Genomic DNA, 18,994 nt, shown 5'->3' with positions numbered 1-18,994 from the left:
AATCAATTGCAACTCTTTCCCAGACCTATGCAGGAAGGTCAGAAGTGGTCAATGCATGCTGTGTCACTTTGGGGAAAAGGCTGTTGCAAAGATGGCACTTCTTGACACACTTTTCTAAGCGCAGTAACCACACTGGGTCTCTGAGGGCTCTTTTGGTTGTTACAATGCCACAATGTCCTTCATGGACTAGTACAATGACTTGCTGTCTGAGGCTGTCAGGTATGACGGTTCTTGTACCTCTCCATAAAATACCTTTCTTGGTTACGGACAATTGATCTTGTACACTTTAAAAAAATTGAAACTCAACCGTGTTTCTCTTCCATGAGTGAGCTGAAATGATGTCTGTCTTTAAGGATGAGCATGTTTTTATCAGCATTAGTGGAAGCAATAATTTGTTCAATGGGTAGGACTGCTGGCGCACTCGACCTCACAACGAAGTCAATGTCCTCCAAGCCGCTTCAGCTGTCGCACTGTGATCATGTGGTAGTACTTGTGAAAGTAATCAGTTGAGTTCTGATCTTTATTCTGCTTGAGTACAATTTTAAAGTTCTGTAATGATATTGAAAAGTTTTCCATATAGAAACACATGAAAATGGTTGCAGGACCACACTACAAACAGACAGTCTTCTCTGGTGGAGAATATGCACGTTCTGTGTCAGACAGACCTCAACTGGCATAGGCCACAAAATGTCTCTGAGCATTTTGATGACCAATATGTTGCACAAACATTGCCCCTAGCCCCAACGGACTGGCATCTACAGTGATCTGAGTATGCAGTTTGGAGTCAAAATAGGCTATCTCAGTGCATCAAGTGTTCTCAATCCCTTGTTTTAGGCGATTGAATCTTTGGTCACATTCAGAAAGATTATTGGAAAGGAACATTTTGCTTTGTCAAGTCTCTCAATGGGGCACTCACTGTAACAAAGTCACAGATGTACCTTGAGGCAAATCTGGAAATATCGCAGTATGGTGACATCTAGTGGGGGGCAAGTAGCTGACATTGCTTGCACTTTATCTGGGTCAGGAGTCATTCCCTTATCAGAAACTTTGTGCCCAAAGAATTTAAATTTGGTTTTGTGAAACTCACACTTTGCGCATTCAGAGTGAGACCTGGATCAGCCTGTAAATGGCACACTTGTGTAGGAGCCTTGTCATGCTCCTTTTGTATTGCTCAAAAAACCAGCAAGCCATTGCTGTAATTAAAAACATGTGTGCCAGGTTGCATTATTTCCAGTATAACATCCTGTAATATTTAAGCAGCTGATGATACTCCAAAACTCATCTTTTTGTATCTAAACAAGCCATGACTGTCTGCCTTTGACATGAGTCAAAAAATGAGTGCTGTACCTGCAGTTCTCTTCCAATTCGAGTCATTGGTATCTCTTTTTCAGGTAAGGACGGGAGGAAACTTTGGCACTATTTAGTTGAATGATCATGTGTAGACCAGTATGTTGTTCTCTCTCAATTTTGTGACCTGACGCTTATCAACATAGATTGCCTCTGCTTTTTTTGGCAAAACCAGCTTCATTGGCAGTAACATAGTGGCAAAAACCGCTAGAGCCCCCTTGTGACAGAATGGAGGCCACGGCTTCAGGATTACGCTCTGCACTGAGTGCTGGGTGGTTAAAACAAGAGCAAGCAAGCAGGCACTCTACAGGAAGAAGAGTGGACACTAGCGCTGTTAAGAAGGTAAACTCCCCCACCCTTGCTACGTACATTAGCCCTGCTAACCTGTACACTGGTCTGCTAACCCAGTGGGAGGGACCATGGGAGGCACTGCAGACTGCAATCACCAAAATATTTTGTTCCGGCACTCCAGCTAGTTTGCATAGCGCAGGGAGACCCCCCCGGTCCCAGTGCAACTTGATTCAACAGGCGCTGCGCCCTGGGTGAGTGGGGAAGACAGCACCCAGTCATCAGAGATAATGATAGAGACTTGGCCAAGGGGCTGACATTGAGAATTGAGAATAGAGCATACAGAGGCCAAAAGTCAAATCATTCACTTTTCTTCACAGAGTGTTGGGGTTCTGGGGCAGCAGCGTGTTCTAATGCGGGCAGGCTGGGCATCACAGTCATAGAGACTTTGGGTACATTGTATCCAAAAATGGGACAGCCTGGGGCTTGTAGTTCAGCAAGATTAGAGTTGACTTCTGGCACAACCTGTTCGGATAATCTTCAGGGAAAAGGGGACCTGGTACAGCTGCCTGCTGTGAGCATGGGGCTAGAATACCAGCTCAGGCCAATTTAAACATTGATAATGTGATTACTTGTCTCTATGCTGAAAAGAATCTTCCCAGGGTGAAGTAATCAAGAGTGCTTGGGCACAAGGCCGATCCTGCTGCGAAATGGAAAAGCTCAGATCGCTCCAGAGGAGGCGGTGATAAGTTCTATCCTCTCACTGATGGGTTGGAATCTTTTAGTTTTAGCCCCAGCCTCAGTCAAAGTGAGGATAAAGCAGGTTCTTGTCATTCTGTTGCTAGTGAAAGCAGCCTCTCTACTGCACCGGGAGCTACAGTTAAACAGCAAAAATAAGCCCATAAGAGACCAAAGATGAAGCCTGTGGTCCCTTCACTAGGGAAAGACAAGGATGGCCAAGGCCAAGAGATAGCCTCCTTGAAGTGGAATTATTTTGCTACCTGGCTCCCCTACCAAAGAGTTGGGGAACAGAAGGCTCATCTGCTTCTAAAGAAGCTAGTCGTACCTAATCATACCGGCCCCTCTGTCGAAACACAGGTGATTCAATGTTGCAACTCATCTATAATTCAATCAAAGAACTTCAGACCAATCCTCTGACTGAGATCCAGAGGGCTAGGTTAGAAACAAAACATCTGCAAGGGGCACTGAAGAAAGTCCCAGTACCTGTGTTGAAATTGGGGAGAACGTCATTGAGAAGAGGACGGCAGTGATGGATCATGATGTGGGGGTCCTCCAAGGAAAGGTGGGAACTCGGACGTGGCAGCTTTCTGACATTATGTGGAAAGTGAACTTTGAAAATCGCCAAAGACAAATCAACCTACGATTCCTCAGGATAAAGAAGGGGACTGGTGGCAATAATATTAGAGAATTCATGATAGATCTGCTATAAGGGGCCTTTCCCAATCTGGCATCCTCAGACTTGGAGTCAGAGGTACAGAGAGTACACAGATTTCCGCTTATGCAGAAAAGAAAGAGTCATCCTGAAGGTGCAAATGAGAAACATCCCAGAGCTGTTCTTACCTTTTTGGGAAACTTCATTTTAAGACAAGCAGTCTTTGAGAAAGAACGCAAAAACGTGCAGCGCTGTCATAACGGCCATACATTCTTTGTGTGCCCCGACTATTGACATGCTACTGTGAAGTGCACGTGTAGGCTCAGGCAGCTGATCAAGCCATTTCAAGAGGCTGGGATGGAAGCATTTCTGTTAGCCCCTGCCCATCTGAAAACTAACTTTAAAGGCAGAATTAGAACTTTCACCTTTGACATTTTGGCTAAGGAATATTTGGATGATTTGTCCTCTCTTCATCAAGAGTAGCCTTTCCAGTTGACTATAGGATTTGTTACCTGATTAAATTATGTTGAGTATGCTAATGATATGACTTGAACAGTTAGACTTTGGATGAACGATGATCTGGGGCAAAGGGACAGAGTGGGGAGCCTGTAGGTGAGCAAAATTGGGAGCAATCACTCGAGCCATGGTTCGTCTGACTGCTTCCTGTGGCAGGTGGAAAGGGGGGAGGGGATGGTGCTGGGCTTAGGGGTGGGATGGTGCTTTGGGGTAATGGTTTGGGAGGAGGTGGCGGGAGTTGAGTTCTGTAGAGGGAGCCTTTGAGAGGTGGAGGATGGAGTGGTCCACAAAGGAGAGAGATGCAAGGGGTGGAAGATGTAATTGCAACAGCAGTGGTGGCATCGAACGGTGAATAGAATGACAGAGAAAGGGAAATGAATTGGAAAAGTAAGTGGGTGAAGTATTTTGGAGAGGTAAGCACTCTCCTGGGTCAACATTATGATGTATGGGTTGCTAAATGTGGTATGTTAGTATTGGCTATGTGGCTATGCGAAACTGCGCATAGCCACTTAAACATTTGTGGCTTGAATGATGGGGCAAAGAGAAGAAGGGTGGCAGAGGACCGGAGAGCCCTAAAGGCAGATCTCTGTTGTTTTCAGGAAACCCACATAGACCAAACTAGCAAGAATCAGTTAGAAGCATTGGGACTGTCAGTGATCACATGCACTATCCAGGGCACTAAAACCAGAGGGGTGGCTATTCAAGCTCATAGCAACGCATGCGATTTTAGACGAGGGCTATAACAAAATATAGGTATGGTAGAGGGTCTTTCTCTTTATGTACTCTGTATGGCTCCATTTTTGATGAGACTGATATTTTAGACTTTCTTTCTGTAGAGCTTGCAGCTTGGCCTTTCCAGTTGTGGTATGTTGGGATGTTAATTTTTACGGGTCCAGATCTGTGCTTAGGGATGCAACTGGCCCGAGGTGGCTGAAAGCCACGTGTGTACAGAGCTCCATGTAACCTCCAGAAAGAGATTGACCTGGTGGATGCTTGACTTAAACTTAAAGCGCCTGATACTGAATTCCCTTACTATTCTGCCCCACATCATTCTTTGGCTCGGCTAGATAATTTTTTCTTGTCACTGGAGCTATGAACCGGTGCTCAGTTAGATTTGTTCCCTCTACTTATGTCACAATCCCCTGCTGATAGAACTATCCCTAGATAGGTTGGTAAAGAAAGGGTAGAGTTGGTCTTTTGAGAGGAAGTTTCTTTCTGATCCTGCCTATATTCAAAGAATTAACTCAATTGGCAGACTGCTGATCTGTGGTGACTGTTGTGCTGATCATTAATGGTACCTGTTGGTGGCCACAATGATAAGGGATAAACCACCAAAGCTGTGCAGGCCAATAAAATTGACTATTAAGCACTACCCTTTCCACAGGGGGGCAAAGAGGGGGAATCACACAAGCAGATACCTCCCGGGAAATCATCAACCCATATTCTGGCTGATCTTATGGCAGAAATCAAGGGGTCCTGGGACCAAACATTGGCCAGGATTGATTCGACGGTACTCAAGGTGGGCCTGTTATGCACCATCCTGAGGAAGATGATGGAGAGGGTAACGGAAACAGAGGGCCAGGTTTTGAACACCAACAAGAGGTCAGCTCTCTTAAGAAACCAGTCACTCACCTACAGTCCTTTATGGCTTCTTTGGATGACCAGGTGGAGGAAGGAGAAGGCCATTCGAGGAGGAACAATCTCCAATATGTAGGTCTCCCTGAAGAGGCTAAGGGTCAATCTGCATAACTGTTGTTGAAGGAATGGATAACAACTGTTCAGAAACCTAAGCGACTCTCAAAATTCATTACTATTGAATGCGTTCATCAAGCCCTGGTGCCAACGCCCAGGCTGGGGACACCGCCTCGAGCCATCATTGGCAGTTTATTACATTTTTGAGACAGAGACACCATACTGCAACATGTTCGACTTAGGGCCCCCCGGGTTTGAGAACAATAGCATTATGATCTTCCCAGATTATACCTGCAAGGGCCAAAACCTACGTAGAGACTATACAACGGTTAAATAAAGTCTGCCAGACTGAGAGCTTTGATACAGGCTCATATTCCCAGAGAAGCTGCAGGTACAATATGAGAGTTGTGCACTATTCTTCACTACACTGGAGGAGGCCCACTAATGGTTGGATACCTTGGGCCATGTACTGCTAGGACCGCGGCCTGCATCTAAGGGGGGGCAACGGGAACCCTCGAAGGAGCACAAGACTTCGAAAGCACTCTTCAAACTCCACTCATAGTGCAGGCCCTCGGCGGATGGGGAGGGTACTGACGGAACCTTGGTGGACTCTAACTTTGTTCCAGACAGGGGCAAATCCTTCAAGTGGACCGGGAAGGTCCCATTCTATCGCAGTGATGGCACAGACTGACGGCTGGTGCCAATTTGGTAATGTGTGAAATGACTGATTAAAACCTCCCTTATTGAGTTGGAGTTGTACTGACAGTTGGGGGTTGAGATTTCATAAGTTTGCCTATGATTACGCTGTAATTGTCTGAGGCGCTGAACTTAATGCATACGTACTCGGTTTGACCATCGTGCAAGGGAGGGTCCCAAAGGATGCATCAGTTCTGAAGCTCTATTTGATATTGTGGTGGGGGATTGCCTGGAACTTGCTGGTGGGGGACCATGGGGGACTAAGGTCCCATTACTGGTGGCTCGAGCGCCTTTGGCCTCACCACCTGGATGGGATGCAAGGCTCACAGCACAAAGTGACTTCTGCAGTTGTGGTTTGTTCCTTAGATGGGTGATTGGGGGCAGTGGGACTTAGTGGTTGGCCGAATATTCTGGGGCCCCAGTTGTTTAGACTCACTGCCCGTGGGAAGGGAGTATATTTTCTACATTTGATGAGTGTTATGGTTTTATTGCTGTATAGGTATTGGTTGATTGAAAATAACGCTTTGCAGCTCCCTTGCTGGTGCATATGGAGTGATTGGCAGTATGATCCCCGATCCCAACGGAGCGATGTGATGTGCTGGAGAAGTTGTGACTGGAAGGTATTGAACTTGAATGTACGCGGGTTAGGACAGGCAGAAAAACGAAGGAGGGTGTACTCATACTTGCGTCGATATGGGTTATCAGTGGCATTTTTACAGGAGACGCACACTTGGGGGAAATGTGTGGCATCTTTGAGAGGAGGGGTAGGCTCTTTGCTACTTCATATTCCAGCTATGCCAGAGGTGTACTTATCTGGATGACCCCCGGAGTCCCCTTTGTTGCCCGGAAGACCACAGGGGTGGTATGTGATTTGGTGCATTGAATGCTAGGGATGTTTGCTTGGAGTTGGGAGTTTTTTTGGTACAGTGATGGGTTCAGCGGCTGAGCATATGGGTATGGAGATCCTCTTTATGGGGACCTCAATTGCGTGCTCAATGGAGAGTTGGATCGCTTTCCCCCTTGAACAGATACTAAGCCCGCTATGACTGGCACCCTTAAAGAAGTGTTGCCTTGGGGTGGGCCTTCAGGATGTGTAGAGAGTTAGGAATCCTCAAGTTAAGGTGTATTCCTGCCATTCCCACTGCTGGGACTTATAGTCACTTAGAATCACTTATTATATTGTTTTTTACTGGCTCACTACTGCAGTGTGTGGAGGTCGTGAGCTATCTGGCATGTTATATATATATACTTTATTTCGACCATAGGTCATAAAAGTTACACATTAAATTATACAAAAGAAAGTGCATTTGTTTCATTATGCTTTCACACTGGCTTAAAATAAAGTTTAGAATAAAAATAGCTTCTCTAAAACCTTCAAATTCTAACAGTAAAAAAAAAAAAACAGTCATAGGCCATGGCCTACTATAGTCCACCATTATTCCCGGTACATAACTTAACAATTAGATACCAAGGTTTCTAAAACGTCTGCTTCATAATGTTAGAATAATACAAATATTTGAAAGCTCTTAAAACAATATGAGGTGGTTTCAGATTCAAATTTCCCCGGTAATACCATCATCAAGATAAATGCAAACTATCGGACCCAAGATTTAAAGATTTAAAGTGCTAAGTTGATGTTACATAGTGATACAGTTTCTTGATAATTTAGATAACATACTTTGACAAAGAGAGCCTACTACCGGCACAATCATATAGGCATATTTAGGCACTGTCAAGTCATTAAAAACACAAGCACAGTGTGATAAAAAGCTTATATAATAAATTAAAACAGATATCGGATTCATGTTAAAATGGCACGAATACCAAACAGGTGCATAAAAATAACTCTTTGCGGCTAACACTAGTGATAAAATAGCAGAAACACAGGATGATTGCCCACATATTGTCTGAGAAAAATCTATTCCAAAGCCCTGTCCAAACCACATGGTCAATAATTCATCATCATCATCATCATCAACTTTGCTCGATCAATGACCATAAAAGCACATAAAACAAGATAATAAATAATTCTTAAGTAAATAAATAAATACACATCTATAAATTGGTGTAAAAACATTAAAACAATAACTTGAATTGCACATATGGCTCTAAAACTTATCTATAAAAGAGAGGAGACCTTAAATTACTTTTTGGAGATGGCATCGTATGCGCCAAGCTGTTGCTAAATACTTGCTTACTGAAAGAATTACGTCGGCTGAATTATGGCTTTTTAGAACCCGTAGAGCCAAAGAGCAGTTCTTGAATCCCATGTCCCTGCAAATATTGCGAATCCATTTTAATCGCGGAATCGCATAGGCTGGGCAGAAGAACATGAAATGCTCAATGGTTTCGAAAGTACTGCCACAGGCAGGGCATATATCGGGAAGATTAATCGACCCCCACCTATGAATCAATGACATCAGGGGTAAAGAGCCAAAACGAAACCTTGCATATAAGCTCTTGCCCTGCAAATCCGGTATAACATCCAAATAGGATTCAAACTTTGGGGACCATTTAATATCAATGAAGGAATTAGTTAAGCGACCTTGGGATTTGTGGGTTATGTAGTTATCCTTAACATAAGACCAATAGGTTAACTTTAAAACGTTTTTATGCCGTCTCTCTAATTTATGGGGATTTTCCCAATAATCACCCAGACCCAATAGCCGAAGCCAATGGGCCACATGGCGAATCCAGGGAAGAGTGTTAGCGTTTTGGCATTTCAATAGATCGAGTAATGCGGTCTTATATATGTCTAGTTCGGGGGTTATCCATAACCTGATCCAATAAAGGAGAGGTCTTAGAGTAGCTAGATCTGCTACTCAGCTTAACCCCAGATCTAGAAATAATGGAAGCAAGGGTGTGGTGCGTGGACATGCAGTTAAAGCCCTTGCATAATTGTTTTCCCCCACACTGATCTTGTTACAGTTAGCGTAACCCCATACCTCCGCTCCGTACAGTGCTGCACTTTGAGCCTTAGCTGTATACATTTTTATTGCTGGGGAAACAACTTTTGTAGAGGTGCTTTGATAGAAACACAATATAGATGAGGCTCTGTGTTGTAGGAGCCCTGCACTTTTTGTAATCTGCTCTTCCCATAATAGTTTGCTGGTTATCCTAACTCCCAGGTAATCTATAGAGCTTACTTCCTTCAACGGTACTCCCTCAATATGAATGGAAAAAATTTTCCTAGGTCCCTTGGATAACACCATCAGTTTGGTTTGGTTAATATTAACCTCCAACCCATGATCGCTACAAAATTGGTTAAACCGGTCAACAAGGGTTTGCAACCCCATTGGTGTCCTAGAAATGAGGAGTGAATCATCAGCAAAGAGCAGGATGGGGATTTTTTGTGTATTCAGGGAAGGGGCATCATTCTGGCCTATGGACACAGCTTTTACTACTTCGTTGATAAATATGGTAAACAGTAGGGGGGCTAGCACACAACCTTGGCGAACTCCCCTTCTAATTGGGATCTGCTCTGTCAGTTCGCCTTGTTCACCCCACCTCACTTGGGCATAAGTGTTCTCATGTAGTTGTTTTAACAGGAGTAATAGATCCTCTGGGACTCCCAATCTACCCAGCACTTCCCACAGTTTGGCTCTTGGGACCAGATCAAAGGCTGATCGCAGGTCTATAAATACCACATACAGGCATTGCTTGGCAACAAGAACATATTTCCAATGCAATATGGCCAATCGAAAGACCTGGTCTATCGTGCTAGTTTTTGCACGAAACCCTGCCTGTAAATGGGAAAGGATTTGGTACTCCTCAACCCAATTGATTAGCCTCTGCAAGGTTTGTTTAGCAAAGATCTTTTGTAGGTTGTCTATAAGGCTAATTGGCCTATAGTTAGCTGGAAGATTAGCATTTCCTTTTTTATAAATGGGTATGATCTCTGCCCCTTCCATGTACCTGGAATTTGCCCCCCTGCAGCTATGCTATTTGAGATGGCATTAATATACCAGGACCAGATATATGGTTCCGATCTATAAAGATCTCCAGGAAGCTTGTCTGGTCCAGGTGCTTTGCCAGGTTTTAGGCTATTTATAGCCTCAAGGGTCTCTTCTACTTTAAAGATGAGGCAACCCTCAGGGACACACTGGGCCTCCACTTGGAGGGCCATGCTGGAATTTGATTCCAACAGTTTTGTTGGAGAGTGGACCACATTGGTGTCCATTGGGCCCTCTGGTAGGGCCTAAAGAGTAGTAAAATGCTCTACCCAGCTTTCTGGTTGAATATGGTTGCTGGGACAACTCCTACCTCCATTTTCTCTTTTAGACAGAAGTTCCCAGAAACGCTTGTTATTCTTCTCTTTGGAAGCATCTAATAATTCCTGCCACATGGAATCCTCCCACCGCTTTTTTGCGTAAAACAAAGTTACTTTGTATAGGGACCTAGCTTGTTTAATTTCCCCCTGGGAACCAGACATTACTGCTACTCTTAACCCAGACTTAGCCTTTGAGCACCTCTCATCAAACCATCCCTTGCGTGCCCCTTTCCCTTCATGTGGCTTTGACCGCCTTGTTTTATAAAAGAACCCCCGTAGCTGAGTAGTCATGCTGTCATGTATTTTGAGAATCGGAATATTCCCCACAGCCTGATCTTCGTACTCAGCCAAACTATTTAAGAAAATCTGATATATTGCTCTAATATGGTGAGGGTTGGACATCACTTTTGGCCAAGTAATCTTGGTGAATTTGTTGTTCCAGCAAGGTGGCGGAATTATTGTAGCATAGTTGTTAAGTGTTCTCCTGAACATTTCTCCAGAAAGGGTAAGGAGCAAGGGAAAATGGTCACTATCACATCTCACTTCTACTTTCATATCTACCAAATGGGGCCATGTTATACTTCTGACCGGTCTGCTTTTCTAGGGACGCTCCAACTGTCCAGATAGCCCTTAAACATACCTCTCTGGTGTATGAGGTCCAAAGCCCTCACTGATCTATGGTTCAATGAGGCAGTGCGAGAGACAGTGGATCATTATTTTAAAGAACATTGAGGCAGTGTGTCAGCAAGAAGGGTTGACTGGGATGCTATGAAAGTGGAGCTGAGGAGGCAGTTCTTAAAAGTAACCTATGGGGTGAAACAACAACTATCCAGAACTCTAGATTCTCAGGAACAAAGAAAGGGCGCCCCGGAAACCATGGTAATAGAGTAGCTGATGGCACTGGTTGAGTTGAAGTAGTAGAAGAGTGAGTTACCTGAGACCTGAGACTGCTTAGATAAATTTGTCCACACAAGCCATTGACAGCGGCACCAAGTGGAGGGAGATGAGGCTAGTAGAATGCTCACCACACTCCTCTGCAGCGAAACGCGTTTTCCCCCATTAACAGGGATTCGTAATAAGTCAGAGGCCAGGGATTGTGCACAACAAGGCATACCAGGGGTGCTGGCCTCACATCTGGAGGCACTCTATGCCAGCCCACTGTCTAGCTTAGCACAGATGAGATTACGTTATCTAGAGGGCATGGAGTTAACATATCTGTCCCAGGAAGAGAGAGACAGATTGGCGGCCCCCTTGACTAAGGAGGAATTAGTGGTGGCTAATCAGACATTGAAGACAGCAAATGCCGCTGGTAGTGATGGCTTACCAGTGAAATTGTATCAACACGGGGGGTGATCAGTGAAAGGCTCTTAGACGTTTACATCGAGGCATTCAGTAAGGGAATACTCCCAGTTTCCATGCACAAAGTCATTGTGGTTATGCTGCGCAAGCCAAATAGGGATGCAGAGGAGGTTACTTCTTAATGGCCCCTTTCTATGCTCAATGTCGATATAAAGATCATGAGTAAGGTCCTGGTGGTGTGACTTCTGCCTGCCCTGCTTAATTCATGAGGATTGTAAGAAGCTGACTCTCTATATAGTGCACTAAAATGAAGTACACTGTGCATTCTTGTTTTTCGCCCGTGTACTTACCTGCAAAACTGTTTTTCTCATCTTGTTTTAACATTGCTGAACTGAAAAATTGCACTGTGTTGATTTTTGAAACTGCAAAGTATTTTTCTTTTCAAAACTGCATACCTTATAATGAAGTTTTTTTATTCAAAGCATATATAAAAGCAAATGCTATTTTTCTAAATTGATCTCCGATTTATTCATTGAGTGTGTGGGTGTCTTCTTTATTTCCTCTGTGAGCGCAACAAGTGTTTAACACGACTCCTTAGTAGGCCCAACTGTACAGTCACATTACCACAAATAGAGAATTTACCCTATCTATTTCTGCCTCTACAAACCTTTGGGGTCCACTGGACTCTTAGCACATTGTACTTCATTTTAGTGCACCATATAAAGAGCCAGCTTCTTACAAGGATCAATGTGGTTTTATACCACAGAGAAATACCATCTGAAATCTGAGGAGACTTGCATTGGCCTGGCATGCGCTTGCCCCTGAGGAGGACCAGTGTGCAATGGCCATTTTAGATATTGAACAAGCCTTCAAGTCTTTATCTTGGGATTATTTGTGGGATGTCTTATGCAGAACAGTCATTGGGTCACCTTCCTGTGATGGGTTCAGTTGCTTTATACACAGTCTACGGCACGGGTAAGGATGGGGGGACTGTCTTACTGGATCTTTTTAAATTACTGCACTCTGCAGAGGTTCCCTTTGTCCCCCCTATTGTTTGCATTAGTGATGGAGCTGGTGGCATGCCGGCTTGGCAACACCTTACGGGGCTGGGCCGTGCAGATTGGTGAGCACACTCATGTGAGCTCCCTGTATGCTGATGACAACCTGATGTATTTGAGACAACCTGAAAATTGAGTCCCTATTTTGCTGGCACTTCTGGCTGAGTTCAGGAAGATATCTGGTCTTACAGTCAACCGTGCCAAATATAGGCTTTCCAACATCAGAGGACTAACTGGTAGGCCTCTGGCAGCTCTCCCCGAGTGGACGTAACCTGGGTAACTGAAAATATTAGCTACTTGGAACCATCAGATTGGCTCACAACACATCATGCTTTGGTGACTGCAACTGGGTGAGAGTACTGTAGAAATTAAAGCCCTCCATAAGATTCTGAAACACTTTGCACTTATTTCTAATGGAAAAAGTGGTGCTAATCAAGATGATTGTATTGCCCTGCTATCTGTATATCTTTCAGGGGACCCTATATGAGATTCCCAAGAGCGTGTTCATAGAACTGGATATACTCATTTTGGAGTTGCCATGGATGTCAGGGAGGAAGTGTGTTGGCCTATCCACACTTAAATGTACTTTGGGTGAGGAAGGACTTGAATTGCCTTATTTGGAATTCTATTTTTTTGCTACAAAACTGCCCCATGCAGTCCATTGGTTTGATGGCACCGAGAATTGGGAAACCCATTTGCTCGGAGGCACTGGTGGAGACCTTTCCCTACCAGAGCTCTTAATGATGGGCTCTGCAGTCAAACCTGTAGTGCTGGCTGTGGCCAAGCAGGTGTGTGTGACCTGGGAGCGAATGGTTGAAGGGGTACTGTGCCGACACCTTTTGGTTTTGATATGCCAATATCGGTAATCTGACCCTTCTCCCAGATTGCTAGATCGCCAGGTCTGTGAGTCGGTGGCGTGAGGGAGTATGTGAGACTCCGAGGGATTTGTACCCAGACAACTGATTTATTATCTTGCCTGATGCCTTGACTTCATTTGGCCTGGGTACGAGATAGTTTCTTCAATATGCTACAATGTTGGCGACAGACTGTGTGATATGGCCGTTCTTTCTGGAGGTACCCCCGGAAACCCCGATCCTAGGAGCCTTGCTGAATTTAGGATGTGGACAAAGATTGGCTTCCAACCTTTACAGGGCACTGAGGGAGGACCCGCCGACTGTTGTGCTACAAGTGCAGATTAGATGGCAAAATCTACTGGTGCCCCATTTCAGCAGAAGGACTGGGTCGCTATTGACAAGGGGGTCAGGATTGTGTTGTCCAATGTCCGTATTAAACTGACACAGTTCAATGTAATACATCAGGTGTACTTATCCCCAATGACTTTGCTCACAATATATCCTATGAGAGCCTCCTCTTGCCCCAGGTGCAACCACATGTATGCTGACTTCCTTCATAGAATATGGGGCTGCCCATACATAATTGGAAACTTGGGCGATATTCTGGCCTCCCTCGGTGGAGCCACAGGGTGGGACACACCCAGAGATATTGGGCAATGTCTCTTTGGTTGGGTCCCAATTAAGAAGAAATATAAACCAAATAGGATGTTTTTATTGCTGGGGCTCACATTGGCCAAGCGAAGGTTAGCTATACCATGGTTGTCCCCGAGGGCTCCAACGTTTGCTGAGTGGAAGAGGGACATGGCTGAATGGGCAAATGTGGAAAAGTGCCATACGCGGGAGAACCCATAGAGATGATAAACTTGCAGATGATTTGCAGGTTTGGGCTGTGATGCTGGCAGAGTTGTTGGAGCCCCCCATACTCTTCCTCTATGAGCTGAGAAGGGCATGATGGTGGGCCCACACTCGGGGCATGGGTGCCCAGGAGTCGGCATAGGAGGATGTGAATGTGTTTGGCTTTGGAAAGCTGATATGATTAGCTTCTCATTAATCTGCAATGTGTCGGGGTGCAGGAGGTGGGGTGCAGGTTGGGGGAATCTTTCTTGTTGCTAAACATACATGCTATGTATATTTTCTGTCATCATGCTGATCTGTGTTATCATTTTCTCATAATAATGTATAAATGCTAACAAATACCTATACTTTAAAAGATAGAAACCTTCAGTCCACTTAGTTTCTGGTAAGTCTGACTGCTGTCCCGATGCTATCCCTGATAGTCTGTGAGGCTTTTAGGGCTAACCTTCAATCTCAGACCAACGGCCCGTGGTCCTGGTCAGGAGAGAACACTTTCTGCCGCCATACTGTTAGGAAGTCTCTAAAATGACAGGTGGTGAATGGTCAACAAGAATACCATTCTGTTCCATCACACCCACACCATTGCCATTGACATGATCAGAAGGTTTCATAATCTTTCGTGCTTTTTTAGCGCTCACATATTCTTGATGCACATGTACATGCATGCTGGTTGAGGCAGTCAATCTACTTCTCTTTGGCAACTATGGATGCATTCTGTGGTACGCTTTTTATGTACAAAATAGGCATATTGTATTTTATATTCTGCTTGCATTTGGATTCTTGTGGACAACATATAGAAGTTCATGCCTGTAATGGCACTTTGTTTTTTTGATACTGGTGATGTGGAAGTGGATCTGAGTGGGGTACCTCTATGCTCATATTAAGAAATTTATGATATATTTTCTATCTATTTTATCAAATGCCTTTAATCATAACTTCATTTTATTGTAACCATAAAAAGTTCAGAGAACTAAAAATATAATAATCTTATTCCCTATAATTTAGGAGAATCAAGGAAACAAATCCTGACAAATAGTGACGTTCTTTCGATACAATGGCTGCATGTTAAATGTAGAGTTCTGGCACTCCTCGCTGGCCTTAGGCACTGCCATCTAATTCTACCTTTCTGCTTCTTTTTGCAGAGTCTGTTCCACATCCCTCCTTTACTTTTGAAACTGAGATTGTGTCTGAGCCTCCATCTCAAGACTCAGTGCTCCGCTCTGGGACCATCTGCAAGGCTGTGGTGAAGGGACTGCGTGGTAATGAACCCATGGAGTGGGAGGCTACCTTTGACATCCGGGAGCTTTTTAGAGAGCGGGAGCAGCGTAAGAATGGAGGCGGAGACCTATGGAGTGAAACATGCCACCATCTGGCTGCAAAGTCAATCATACGGGACTTCGAGCAGTTGGCAGAGAAGGAATGTGAAATAGAACACGGTAAGCAGAAAAACAAGATTCACAGCATACACCTTCAATAGGATTAGGAGTCTCGGAAAATTCATAAATCAAGGAAAATAAACAGATGCCTTAGAGGAGAGGCAGAGAGCAGGGAATGATGAATAGATTGGGACTGACGTAAACCAAAAATGAAGATCTATTTTGGTAAGTTTTTAATATCCTTGTAGGGAATTGTGCCTGAATATCATGACCTGAATGTTATCTAACAAAAATATAGAGCCCCTAGTATCATTAACACAAATATCTGGCCTTTTGGAGTTATTATCAGAACATCTTCACCCAATGGGGAAATATTTTTGTAATTGATACTTAGACCACAATATTTTATCAGGCCATCCTTTTGTTATTGACATTTTGACACTCAATCCCTTGTAGTGAATGTCAATTCCCTGATATGGTAAAAAGGTGGTGCTGTATACAAACCCTGTCTACCTGAATTCTGTGGGTTAATACTGCAGAGCTTAGGCAAAGACTTCATAGCTTCATTGACTCACTTATCTTAGGGAGGTCAAATTCTTCAAGGCCTAAGCTTTACAGAATGTGATTTTGAGGAATTGTACCAGATGCAATGAAGCACAGTTTTATCCAGAGTCAATAAAGATTCATTACCATTCAGAGATGTTTACATTGTATATAACAACATTTATTTTACTTCACAATACATATACTACACATTAAAAGTAATTAGTAGACAGGAAGATCCAAAAGCCTTTAGCTATTCCCTTTCTTCAGGTAAGACCTCAAATAGGTCATGTAAAGCTGTAGATTATGCATCATATAAAATGATGGCCAGAGCGCTAGCACAAGGCATTGAAGCATTATGAACAAATTTAGGATGATTTAGTATTAGAGTAAGGGAAGGGCCAGATTTTCAAGGTCACATGGGTAAAATCCAAGGTCCACTGCACCATGTCTCGTTACTGGAAACAGAGGACTGAGCATGTTTAATAGCACCCAACTGTGTGCCAAGACAGTGGGATACCACATAGTTCTTCCACAAAAGTGGTTAAGCACTTATTGCTAATAGAATTCATTTTAGTCATAGAGTTTTGGCAATCCTGCAATGCAGATTAGCTCCCTATGGATCAACGTATTTGTTGAGAAGTGTTGATGGTTCTCCTGCCCATCTTCCAAAGGGCAGGCATGCTGAGCTGTCTCTTGCTGGCCACTTAGCTGAAATAAAGCTATACATCAACTCCCTTCCACCATCTCCATTTAATCGCTGATGCTGCTAAGCATTGCATTCTCCTTGTTATCTCTTCAGTGTATTATTGTGTAATGGACAGTGGCTACTGAGCCACTAGGGGTTTTCATTATGATAAAAATGCCTCTACTACTGCATAGTGGGAAATCTGATCATAGGAGAGACAGGTGCTTTGGAAGATACATCATCTGAGGACAGGAAAATGCATTTCTCCAGTGATAAAGGGAGAGAGCGAGGTTAAAAGAGGGAGAGAGGCAGACACAGAAAGTGAGAAAAGGGTATGGAGCTTGGAAACAGACATATGTTAGAGAGAGCGAGACGGAGACCTAGAATGTATCTGGGGAGTGATTGAAAAAGGCAGAGAGGTGGATATTAAATAAGACTTGTGGAAAGGAACTGACAATCGGGAAGAGGAAGATATCTTGGGAGGTAAATGGAGGAAGAGGTACATGACTCTTCGTGAGGGCACAATAACAACATGGAAAGAAGAGATCACCAGAAGAAATTGCACGCTGTGGAGAGTACATTGGGACATAAAGGGCTGAAACGTAGGAGGTGCATTATTTGGTGCAACCATTGCAGCATGTGCTGGTGGAATAGCTGTTTATTACAGGTGTTTGGTTGTAAATTCTACAAGGTTTTTGGAGTGATTTAGCATTAGGATTTGTTGAGAGCTTTTCTTACTAGGGCTCTTAACAGGCACTCCAGTCATGCAGATACACTGCGAACAAAGTAAAGACATTCCAAGAACACCCCATGTGGTGCTTTCGCTGCTACAGGTAGCTCCCCATTTTTGATGCAACTTGCCATCAACTATGTAATGCACACAGCAGTCCACTCCTAGACCCCAGCTACCTCTTCACTCATTTGTTGACAGTACCGTTGCCGTTGGCCCTGTAAATAATTCTATTGAATGTTGGCTGGGCTTGAGCTATACAAACACCACATACAGTGTTTGCTCAAAGCAATGCTACTTACCTAATTCAGCACCATGAGAGGGTGAAAAACTGAAGAAACAAAAGCAACAGTCCTCAAGAGTTCATGAAAGATTTGGAGAAAAAGGTTATGCATGAAAGACGTGTGGCGAAAAAGGAGACGATCACAAACAAGTGCCTATTTTGTGCTGGTGGGTGGAGGTGGTGGGCAACAGTCCTAAATTTTTGGGGTCGGACTTTGACTGAGAGCAAGAGACAATAAAATGTAGAAAAAGGAGGAAGAAGGAAGAGAACGTTAGGAAAACAGTGAGAAAGGAGGACGGCAGACAGGAAACCCTGCAAAAGTGGAGGCTTAAATATGTAACAGCTCTTTGAGCAATATGGTTCAGAGGGCCATCAACAGAACTGTTAGACACATCCCATCCAGAAACACTAGACCCTCTAGAGGTCAGGAAGCTGGTTGACTTTAACTCCATTCTCAGCAAAGGCCTGAATGGTCCGGTAAAAAGTGTGATAATTATGGCGCCTGATAAAATCCGACTCCACCAAATTTGAATTTATTGGTTGTGATAAATACCAACAAATCATGAGTTTTGAGTAGGGATGAATATAATTAATTTGTCTCTCTACTGTGATTACTCATATTTACCAGACAATTACCCATAATAATATGTAATTACTTGAGAAGTATAAACCAGCATCTAGCATTATTTCCTTTGTGAAAAATGCAACCTGACTAAAATGGGCCTGATGATGCATTTTTAACTAAGAAAATAAAACTAGATGCTAAAGGACATGAACAGCAGTAGCAATCAGCCTCTTGCTCTCATTTAGGGGCATATTTATACTTCGTTTGCGCCGAATTTGCGTCGTTTTTTTCGACGCAAATTCGGCGCAAAACTAACGCCATATTTATACTTTGGCGTTAGACGCGTCTAGCGCCAAAGTATGGGCAAATAGTGTCATTTTTTTGCGTGAACGCCTTCCTTGCGTTAATGAGATGCAAGGAAGGCGTTCCCGTCTAAAAAAATGACGGCGACGCAAATGCGTCGTATTTATACTCCCGGGCAAAAATCACGCCCGGGAGTGGGCGGGGCAAAAAACCCTGCATTTGCGCCACTTTTTAACGC

The 18,994-nt window shown here is 43.9% G+C and overlaps 1 protein-coding gene across 1 annotated transcript in view; it reads left to right on the top strand.

Annotated features, from left to right (window-relative positions):
- The window catches only part of VWA5B1 (von Willebrand factor A domain containing 5B1), a 917,148-nt gene that overhangs the window by 748,059 nt on the left and 150,095 nt on the right, over positions 1 to 18,994 (top strand). Inside the window, exon 16 of the mRNA XM_069242250.1 lies at positions 15,411 to 15,704. Within this exon, the coding sequence (XP_069098351.1) occupies positions 15,411 to 15,704 (294 nt within the window). The remainder of the gene's footprint in view (positions 1 to 15,410; positions 15,705 to 18,994) is intronic.

The sequence above is a fragment of the Pleurodeles waltl genome, chromosome 6, assembly GCF_031143425.1.
Source record: "Pleurodeles waltl isolate 20211129_DDA chromosome 6, aPleWal1.hap1.20221129, whole genome shotgun sequence".
Taxonomy (NCBI): Eukaryota; Metazoa; Chordata; class Amphibia; order Caudata; family Salamandridae; genus Pleurodeles; species Pleurodeles waltl.
This window is presented reverse-complemented; position numbering and strand designations above follow the sequence as displayed.